Source organism: Abramis brama, assembly GCF_963993115.1.
Source record: "Abramis brama genome assembly, chromosome: 21".
NCBI classification, from domain to species: Eukaryota; Metazoa; Chordata; class Actinopteri; order Cypriniformes; family Leuciscidae; genus Abramis; species Abramis brama.
Genome location: NC_139983.1, coordinates 10,589,345 through 10,599,832, shown reverse-complemented (window position 1 = coordinate 10,599,832; position 10,488 = coordinate 10,589,345). Strand labels below are relative to the sequence as shown.

Sequence of the window (10,488 nt, the reverse complement as noted above, 5' to 3'; positions counted from 1 at the left end):
GAGACTTTCACAGTATGAAGGTTACCACCCTTGGTGGTTACCATCTTGCTGCGATCCCTCTCACTAATGTATTTGTGAACCAGAATAAAATAATGGGAAGCGTTGGAACCTTTGAGTGTCTTGAAGATTTCAATACATGTCTTCAGCAGTATGAGGAGGACACGAACACAAAATTTATCGTTTTGAAGAGCGATCGTGCATTTGGGAAAAGTGGTAGGCTATGTTTTAAAAGCGATGTCATCCCAAGTTTTATGTGTTAATGATCTTTGATATGTTGATCAGAGTTGCCGCCAACTCTAAATATCTTTGGCTCCAAACTTGTCCTGCACATTTAGTGCTTTTCTAAACGATTGGGTTAAAACAGGCAAACCCCATTTAGACCTACACTGAATCAAGAACCTGGACCATATTTACATGTGAATGGTTCTGTATTGCTGCAAAAATCACTTAGAAACAAATAAGAAAACACTAGCAACGCCCTAGCAACCCCCCAAACCTTATTGCAACATATAGCAATGAACTAATATCTAGGACTGCAACTATAAAATATCTTGATAATTGATTAATTTGTTGAATATTTGTTTTGGGTCATCAGTTATCTTGTCCAATGCTCTATCAACTACTCAGAACACCTTAGCAACCTCCTTGGATTGCCCTAGCAATCACTATCCATAACAGCTCCACCCAAATTTCTTCTTCTCTATGTTTTATTCCCAATGTAGATCTGACAGTGGAAAAACAGCTGCAGTGGGAAGTGAAGATTGTTCCGTTCAATGGCGTGCCTTTTAAGATTATTGGGAAAAAGACATACGTATGTCACCAAGGAAGAGACAAGCACGCCAAAGCCAAACAAAGACGTCAGGAGAGTAAAGTACGAGCTTCTCGCACTAATGTCTGATCATTTTTTTGACTGACCTTATGACATTCATGCTCTATGTCTTATCTTCTGTTTCAGGTAGAAGGTCATGAATATTCATGCCTGAAAACAAGACGCTTAATGCAAACAACTAAAAAAATGGGTTGTCCTGCGACCATAAATGTGATTCATATTGTGAGGTTCCCCGAGTACAAGGTAAAACACTTAAAGGGTTAGTTCACCCAAAATGAAAATTATCCCATAATTTGCTCACCCCTAAAGCCATCCTAGTTTTAAATGACTTTCTTCTTTCTTGTTTGTGTGTGTGTTGCCAGATAACTGAAGATAACCCTTACCAGAAACGAGAAAAGTCATCAGCTGTCAGAGAGGCGCTAAGACTAGATCCAAAGCGTGTGCGAACAGAAGAAATGTTTGCAGCCAGTTTCCCAGATATTAAGGAGCATCAAAACCACCCCATCGATGGAAAGGTTTGTGCCTTTGTATTGATCTCAAGTCAGGACAGATTTACTTGGCCGTTGATTATTCAATTGTCCCAATTAGTTTTGCTCTCTTTAACAAAAATGAAATGATTTTTGCTCTCCTTAACAAAAATGTTTCAAATAATACAGTATTATTCAGAAGTTTGGGCAAATTCAGCTTTGTATCCCAGGAATAAATTACATTTTAAAATGTTTAATTTTACTGTATTTTTGATAAAATGACTGTAGCTTTAGTGAGCATAAGAGACTTCTTTTAAAAACATTCAACAACATATCGTACTACTGACCCCAAACTTTTTTGAATATGCTGTGAAAATGATGGGTAATTTCATTTTGTTCTGCTTGGACTTGCAGGAATCAAGAGACATTTGGAACATCATAAAAAAGGTCAAAGCAGGAAACAGGAAGTCCAGTGTGGACCATCATAATCTACAGGTAAAGGCTGTCACAAGATTGAGGTGCTGTTACAAATAAACTGTGATAGGCAAAGTCAACATGAAACCACATTCAAAACCAGTTTTGCTTCTGTAATATGATGTATTTCCAAGTAAAACATAATGCACAAAAAATGTAGGGTGGGATCTGAGTTTATCCCCCAGGAATTGGAATGGTGAAAGGTCAAGCTTGAGTAATGTTTTGCCTGAAGGCCCTTGATTTCACCACTAGAGAGCGTCATTTCAACCCTGCATTACTTCTCCTTTGTTAAATGGTTGGAACACTCTCACCTGTGTTGAACTTGAATTACTCTTAATTGTCAACCCTATTTAATGCCCTGTACACATCATACAATTTTGGGCTGTCCCAGACGAAACATGACCAATCGTGCTGATTTCTGTGGTCGTGGCTCCTAAACGGTGGTCCAACGTCATACAGTGAGAGAGGTTCAAAGATGGCCTTTGTCACGGGCTTGTGACCAAAGACAGCCTGTGATAATTCTCTGACCGAATCAGACATTTAGCAGCATCAAGGACGCCCACACCAGAGACCCGAGCTCGATCCCTAGCTGGATCATAACAGATATATTTAGAACATTTAGACATTTTTGTTCTTTGGAATTACATGCATGACTGACTCATTCACAATAAGGATTGAGAAAGCAACTGGTCAATTTGGATTTCATGTTGATGCTCTTTGAACACTGATCATGTTTTATGTTGCAGGAATGATTTTATTACATTCAATACTGATTCAAAGAGATTAATTGAGAGGTTATATGTTGTAGGCCTTGGTAAACGCATGGAAGGAAGAGGGCTGTGCCATTGAGTACAGACCCTCTCAGGAGGAGGAGGATGGTACCGTGGTGAAGATGTTGCTGTGCTTGCAGACGCCATGGCAGAGGAGGCTTATGTTACTGTATGGACAGCATATGTGCTTCCTGGATGAAACCTATCGAGCGGGCAGGTGTGTTGGTGCATTTAATGTCATTTAACATGTACTAGTGCTGGGGTTTTCAAACTGGGGTCCAGGACTGGCTTGCTTAGTATTCAGCAATATTATCAATTTGACTGTACTGGCACTATCCTATCGGTTGAGAGCTGAACTGAACTGGATGATGACGTCAGTGTTGTCTGCAGAGCTGCTTTATAGCTGAATTGAACTCATTTCATAATTGATGAACTTTACACACTTATTGAACCAAACTGAATCAACACTGAACTGACTCAAGCTGAATAATAACACTGTAGTCTTTTTTAGAGTTGCTTTACAGCAGAATTAGATCATTATTGTCCTGTTTATCACTGTAAAGCTGCTTTGAAACAATATGTATTGTATAAAGCGAGATAATTAAATGTGACGTCACTTGATTTGACCCCCATAGGGCCACAAGGGAGTGCTAGGGGGCCCTTGGAAAAGTTCAGATAAAAAGTTCAGTGTAAAAAAAATAAAAATATAGAAATAATAAAAAAAGATTAACTAAATAAACAAGTAAAGTTGAATAAACTACAAAATCTTGAATTAAATGACCAAATAAATAAACAAAAACATTTGATATTTCTATTTAATAAATAATTGCAATGCAATGTAAAGTAATTGACACGTGTATAATATTAATGTACCTATTATTTAGGTTTTTATACTTGAAATAAATAACTGCCTTTTAAACTTTAGGATGTGGCTGCCTCGCTTGAGTATGATCATATTTGTGGGTCTGTGGCGTCAAAAAGATTGAAAACTTCTGTACGTAGTGCACAAAAATGAAAACCTCAAAATGGTTTACCTTTCTTTCCCTCACAGAAATTCACTGCCGCTCTTCTTTCTGTGGGTGAGGACAAATGTCAGCTACGCTGCGGTTGGAGTGTTTGTAACTCAGACAGGGACTAAAGAAGTCATTGAAGAAGCCTTGAAGGTGTTTCAGAAGTGGAATTCAGACTGGAATCCATCACACTTCATGGCGGGCTTCTGTGAGGCGGAAATCGGCGCTCTGGAGGAGGTGTTTAAAGGTACTTTTGGCTACTTTTTCTTAATACTGTAAACAATGTTCTAATCGGGAACATTAAAGGGGATCTATTATGCAAAATTCACTTTTATATATTGTATTGTTTTTTTTAAATATAATTATGTGTCTGCAGTGTGTGAACACAAACACCCCACTGTGGTAAAAATCCATCCACTGTTATTTTTTTCACATAAATCTGAAACTGTCTTAAAATGAGCCGTTCAGGATGTACACCAATGTGACGTCACATTGGAACAGGTCTTGCCCTCGACTGGCGACTGAATCTGCCCTATTAGCTTAGCTCCTCCCCTGAGTGAGCTATACTGCCGTGTTTGTCTCCTCACTGTGATGTGCGCGCTCAGAAAACCATAAATCAGACGTTTAGACTGATATGGCTTTAAAATGCATGCAAATAATAAACTTCTTTAGCAGAGTATCCGAAGCTTGAGCTGTAAAGGATCCGCCCTCTTCTGGGAAGCAGCAGCTCATTTGCATTTAAAGATACATGCATGAAACAGCATGTTTTTTGCTTCAAATCAAAAATGGGCATTTACAACATGGTTTAATAAATGATATGTGGGGTATTTTGAGCTGAAACTTCAGACACATTCTGGAGACACCAAAGTCTTATATTACATCTTGTAAAACGGGGCATAATATGGCCCCTTTAATTAGACATGTCATAATTTCTGGCATGATGCTCATGATTAGATCATTTTGACTATAATATTGCTGTTAGTAGATTAGATGTTAGTAGGAGAGAGATATCAAATGTCTTCTCAGATTTTGGACCACTTCAGATGCGGTTTGATTTTCAATTTAACATAACTTTTGTTGGTCAGGTGAAGTTAGTAAACCGGTTAGTATTATTCCTGTGTGACAAATGAGTAATAGGAGCAAGAGTAATTTAATATTGTATATATTTCAGTTCTTGATTTTCTAAACTCAATTTCAGGGTGGCCTTTAAAGGCCATAACATCTGAATGTTAAATTACTGTTTTGTAATCACCCTTCCTCGTAGTCGTGCAGGCTGTCGCATTGAGTCACAAGCCGTATGAGAAGATTGATGCTACAAATGTGTAAAATAATGGATCTGACAAATGAACAACATCTTTGTCATTACAGGTTCTAAAGTGCTCCTCTGTGATTTTCACAGAGAAAAGGCATGGATGGAGTGGACAGGAAAAAAGGAAAATGATGTGACATGTCAGGAAAAGGTTGTTAAACTTCTACAGGCTATTGCAGATTCTCAGACGAACGAGGACTTTGAGAACAGCACTGTTACCCTTCAGCAACATCCCGACTGGCAGTCAAATGAAAAACTGAGAAGGTTTTTCAGGAAATGGCTGTGTCATGCAGAGGTGAGTATATGACTTCTGTGTAAGTACTATTAATAATCAGTAAAGATGATGGTGTGAAACCTAGTGACGCATATGTTCTTCTGTTTCCTGAACTAGAGATGGGTAAAAGTGTTCAGAAATGAAAACCTGAATGTGGCCGTCTTCACAAATAAAGGTGTTGAAAGGCAAAAAGAAGTCCTGAAGCATTCCTACCTTAAAGGTCACAGAAACTGCAGCCTGAGCGAAACACTAATAGTCATTATGAGAGACTTCCTGCCGAGATCCTATCAAAAGTAAGAACTGGATTGTTGTGGAAAGTCAACCGGCGCCTGTTATATTTTACCTTAACCCACAAATAAGAAATATCTTAAGACTTTTGTCTTTTTTGTGAGATTCATCCATTGATTTGGAAACTAAACATGAATTTGTCTGACTAAAAATCTCTTTTTCCATATGCAGATACATTGAATTGAATATAAAATGCTCAAGTGGCTCACGTAAATACAGTGGAAATGTGCCTTGTTTTCTAAGAGACAGACCAAGAATAATGGCTCAACACATCATGAAAAGGCACCAAGAGTCGCTGCTCTTCAACGCAAGAGACATAACGTCTGCTGGGGAGAACGTCTTCCGTGTTCAGAGTCAGACTTCACAGGAAGAACATCTGGTGAACTTTGGAAAAGGCGATGAGATGCCTTCATGTACATGCATGGACTGGAGGAGACATCTTCTCCCATGCCAGCATTTCTGTGCTGTTTTTACCTTAGTTCCTGGATGGAGTTGGGAAAATCTGAGCGCTGCGTACAGCAAGAACCCTCTCTTCACGTTTGACGAGGTTTGCCTTGGACACTCTAGGACACTTCCTCTGACTTCTGCTGATCTTCAAGGTGAAGAGCTTCTGAAGAAGAATCAGGAGAACGATAATAGTCCAGAGGGAGACGGCTGCATTTCCAGTCCAGAGAGAAGTCCGTCGTCTCCTGCTGCTCCCTCAGAGACCACCCTGATCACCCCTAGTGTTAAAGCAGAAAAAAGGGAGAAATGCGGGACCTTGCTAAAGGAGATATCTGATTTGACGTGCCACATACAGGATGGGACATTTCTAGATTCAGTAACTGATCGCCTTACAAATCTTTTAGAAGATTTGAGGCGACACATTCCCCATGATGACATCCTTGACCTTTCCTACGCACCACCATCCAAGAAAATGTGTTCGTCAGCACCCGCTGAGCCACTTCACACAATCCCAGAAAGATGCCCTGTATCTGGAATAGTCGGTGATGCGGGCAACCCCCATAAGTGACTTTTAAGGTGTTGCTTCTCGTGTGCATCGTGATTTGTGTTTGTACAAATTTTTGCCATTAAAATTTTACATTTTGTAGTATGTGTGGCATTTTGAACTGTAGTCTCTCCTGTTCTTGAGATATAGATGTAGCTTCACGGTCTGGGCTGGTAACTGAAAGGTTGTAGGTGTAAACCCTGCATGTGGTTCTGGATCATTGTTCTGTGCAGTCCTGACAAAACCAGCCTGCTAAATAGCAATCTTGAGCATTTTTTTATTCAGCAGAAGACAGAAGTATAATGTGGCAAGCAGGACAATGCCGAGAGCTGTGAGAATGAGCTTCCCTGAACTTTGTTACATAGAATTTATGTTTGATATATACATTTTATTTGATATGGCTTGTGCAGTCAAAGTTGGTTTTCCAACTCTTAATTGGTAACATTGCAACTTTTCAAAAAGAATGCCAATAAAAGTTATAAACAACAAAGTTAGAGTCGTGAATATTGGCATTTGATCAGAATATTACTCACAATTCCCCTTGATTGTGTTTTTTTTTTTTTTTTTTTACATTACCTACACATCTGTGGTTAGCGGTTGGAAAGAAACGCTCACTTGTGGTTGATGAAGAGCTCTATAAGAGCTCCTCCACGGGCTTCTGAGGAAGACTGACGTTCAGATTCTGAAAGCTGCTTCTTGAGGCTGGTTAAAGATTATCTGCTAAGATGCTCAGGAACGTCTTTCTTGTCAGCTTGCTCATATATGCAGGTAAAATCATCACTATCTCAGTTCTAAAATTACTTGTATTTTGATATCTGATCGCATTATTGCTTGTATGTTAATGGACATGGCCTGAAAACACAAGAACTTGCAGTATAATAGACGTGCATGAAGAGTCATTTGCTTTAACTTGGCATTAATTATTGTTCATTTATTTTTAGTCTGCACAGCTCACTTGGAGATTCGTGAAGAGGGCTCTGCTGATGAAGATCTTGAAGAAATCATTGTAAGCTTCTGATGGCAATAGTTTATATTTAAAAAAATAATGACCTTATGTATAAAGCATTGCAACTCTGTTGCATCTGTTGAACAAGTGGGGGAAAAAATTGGAAGAAACCTTTTCACACTGTTGACAGGTAGTTATAGATAATGTAGTTAATTATAAGTAGCATACTGCATTGTCTCCTTGAGGCAGTGGAGAGAGATTTGGAGATTGGGTTCTGCTATATTCTTATCAGTTTCCTATCTTGATGTGTTTTCAGGCTGAGAGCTTGACAGAACAACAGTCTTCTCCTGTGTGCTCGATATGTAAATACATCATGAAGAAGGTGAAAAAAGGAATCTCCTCAAAGGCAACTCCGGTGAGTATCATGATTACTGTTGCAGTATTTAACTGTATGAGCCTTTTACAACAGCTTTTACATATGACATAATTTCACTCAGGATGAAATCAAAAACAAGCTGAACAACACCTGTGAGAAAGCGCCCAGCTTCCTGAAATCTAAGTGCAAGAAATTTGTTGCGAAGCATCTGAGCACTTTGATTGATGAGCTGATGACTGATGACGGGCCAAAAACCATCTGTGCCAAAGTTCATGCCTGCAAGTAAGTGGCACAGTAATATGGTAATACATAACATAAATGTGGAGATTTTGAATAACTTTTCAAGTTTTTGTTTGTTCTAGGCCAGAACCACCACCCATAAAGGAGTTCACTATTTCTCATGATCCTGCTTTTAACAATTTCTGAATTACTGTGAAAGCATTAAATCCATTACAATGAAAGCAAAATAAAATTATATGAATAAAACAATCAATTATCTGTGTGTTTTCTTTCATTTCAGTTGAATCCAAATATTCTCTAATAAGCTAAATCAAAAGTGTTTACAATACATCATTAATAAAATTAAACAGAATAAAAGGCTTTGTGAGGATATTCAAAAACAGCAGCAGCAAAAAAATAAAAAATGTATAATTTACAAGATCAATTTAGTGTCTATTGCATTGTTTGTCAGTGAGGTCTAAATAAAACCTAATTATTCTTTTTAACAAGCTCATGTTTCCAACAATGAATGCTCTATAAGAATGCAATGCTTGTAGGATAAGAGCATTGCAATGAAATGACTCAGTCAAAAAGTATATATACATTTACAAAAGTCAACTGCTTCTTGCAGAATATATATTAGTTCAGTCTGCTGTGACTATGACAGGTATGCATGAGCTTTTTATGGCGCTGCAGTTGAATGAAGTGTTCTTGTAGCTAACCACCAGACTCCTACCAAAAGTAGGACATAGGCAAGAGTTCCTATCACTGTCTCACGCCATTTAAAGTGCCATGCCCGATTAGATGATAGTATTTCTGAATGATGACTTACATTGTGTGACTACACAAGTGCACTTCTTTATGAGTGGCTGAGGACACACTTTCACTATAGCTTCAATCCTGTGAGAAGAATATCTTTTCATGCTTTTAAGGGCCCCTCTAAAAATCAGCTAGTGATAAAGCATAATGTAATATTTGATGTTTAGATGTAGCTTGCAATAAAAAAGTTTGGGGTCAATTAATATTATTAAATTGATCACAAGTGACAGTAAAGACATTTTTACTGTTACAAAAGATTTCTATTTCAAATAAATGCTGTTCTTTTGAACTTTCTATTCATCAAAGAATCCTGAGAAAAATACTGAACATGTGCATTAGAGAAAAAAAGAGTTAATTATACTTTAAAGATTTGAGTGTAGTCCAAATAGACTTTTAAAATAGAAAATAGACTATTTTCCAAATGCATATAAATATATATAAATTCCATTAAAAAAAATATATATATATAATTGTACATCCATTTTGGTCACTTTTTAATGAACATTTTGTAATGTCAATAACTGAAAGACCAAAAAATCTGTGTGTCATGCATAAATGACAAAGTCATTTTAGGGGATACATATTTTCTGTGTATCTGCACTATTGTTCTGTACTGGCATGCAGTATAATAGCCTTTTTGCCTGTGTTTTAGGTTAATGTTAGTATGTTTTATAGAAGACAGAGAGGAAAAGCTGAATCTTTTCCAGAAAGTATTGATGATACCCTTACGAAAATTAACCAGGGTTTTACTACAAATAAAAAATAATAATAAATAAACATGGTTATTGTAGTTTTTGCTACACTAACCATAGTTTAACCATGTTGTAAACTGTGCTTATCCGCCAAAAAAACATGGAACACTTTTACTATAATAAAACCACGGTTTGCCAGCAGTGCATAAGAAAATAAAAATGCATTTTCAGATATTCATACAACAAAATATTCTAGGGGCCATGAAAGTTTTGTGAAAATGATCAAATACGCTGGTGTTGGCTGGCAACTTAAAAAAAAAAAAAAAAAAAATGAGTGGGTTAGTCCCACACTTCACCTCATGGATGCCACCGGGAAATCCCAACATGACCCTTGAATGGTATCTGGACTCTGTGTCACCGTACACGGTCAGCACCATTCAGTCAATCTATGATCCTATACCAGAGCCTCGTCCCAACATAACTGCCGTTCCAGGGCCGCCGTTCCAGAGCCTCGTCCCGTCGCAGCCGCCGCCCTTCCAGAGTGTCATCCCGTCGAGGCCGCCACCATGCCTAAGTCCATTCTCGTGAGAGAAACCCCAGAGACTGTTTGTTTCCTTGAGTTAGCTCTGGTGAATGAAGCGCTGACTATCGTGGCCGTGGCCATGGCCATGTTGTGTGTGTGGGCTGCACACACATCGGCCTCAGCAAAAATGGCCGCCGCCATGCCCGAGACAGAATCTTTGGCCAAGATGACCACCGCTGTGCCTGAGAATTCGCCGCCGGCCCCTGAGCCCGCTTCAGCCCACGAGCCAGCTCCAGAATCCAAAACTCTACCCAAGAAAATTTTGGGGGTGGGCTACCCATCCACGGAGCCGGCCATCTCCTCCCTGGCCCCTGAGCTGCCGGCTCCGCCCTGGTCCCCTAAAGGGCCGGCTCCACCCTGGTCCCCTGAGCTGCCGGCTCCGCCCTGGTCCCCTAAAGGGCCGGCTCCACCCTGGCCCCCTGAGCTGCCGGCTCCACCCTGGCC

General features: G+C 39.1%; 2 protein-coding genes across 2 annotated transcripts; both read left to right on the top strand.

Moving 5' to 3' along the window:
- The first annotated feature begins 15 nt into the window (after positions 1 to 15).
- LOC311072240 (uncharacterized protein) lies at positions 16 to 6,575 on the top strand. Its single transcript, XM_084097103.1, has 10 exons — positions 16 to 213; positions 723 to 871; positions 956 to 1,072; positions 1,192 to 1,344; positions 1,711 to 1,791; positions 2,579 to 2,757; positions 3,592 to 3,797; positions 4,919 to 5,154; positions 5,251 to 5,426; positions 5,593 to 6,575. The coding sequence occupies exons 1-10, from the start codon at positions 93 to 95 to the stop codon at positions 6,431 to 6,433; spliced, it is 2,259 nt and encodes a 752-aa protein (XP_083953229.1). The 5' UTR covers positions 16 to 92; the 3' UTR covers positions 6,434 to 6,575.
- A 213-nt stretch (positions 6,576 to 6,788) lies between these two features.
- nkl.2 (NK-lysin tandem duplicate 2) lies at positions 6,789 to 8,224 on the top strand. The gene is made up of 5 exons (XM_084097104.1): positions 6,789 to 7,177; positions 7,351 to 7,415; positions 7,672 to 7,770; positions 7,853 to 8,013; positions 8,094 to 8,224. Exons 1-5 carry the CDS (start codon positions 7,135 to 7,137, stop codon positions 8,155 to 8,157), a joined length of 432 nt encoding a protein of 143 aa, XP_083953230.1. The 5' UTR covers positions 6,789 to 7,134; the 3' UTR covers positions 8,158 to 8,224.
- Positions 8,225 to 10,488: the final 2,264 nt, after the last annotated feature.

Bases quoted from the DNA above. Each gene is read 5' to 3' on its own strand.
- nkl.2 (XM_084097104.1), top strand. From the start codon at position 7,135: ATGCTCAGGAACGTCTTTCTTGTCAGCTTGCTCATATATGCAG. The intron at 7,416-7,671 runs GTAAGCTTCTGA...ATGTGTTTTCAG, and splicing joins AAGATCTTGAAGAAATCATT to GCTGAGAGCTTGACAGAACA. The intron at 8,014-8,093 runs GTAAGTGGCACA...TGTTTGTTCTAG, and splicing joins GCCAAAGTTCATGCCTGCAA to GCCAGAACCACCACCCATAA.
- LOC311072240 (XM_084097103.1), top strand. From the start codon at position 93: ATGGGAAGCGTTGGAACCTTTGAGTGTCTTGAAGATTTCAATACATGT. The intron at 1,345-1,710 runs GTTTGTGCCTTT...TTGGACTTGCAG, and splicing joins ACCACCCCATCGATGGAAAG to GAATCAAGAGACATTTGGAA. The intron at 3,798-4,918 runs GTACTTTTGGCT...TTGTCATTACAG, and splicing joins TCTGGAGGAGGTGTTTAAAG to GTTCTAAAGTGCTCCTCTGT.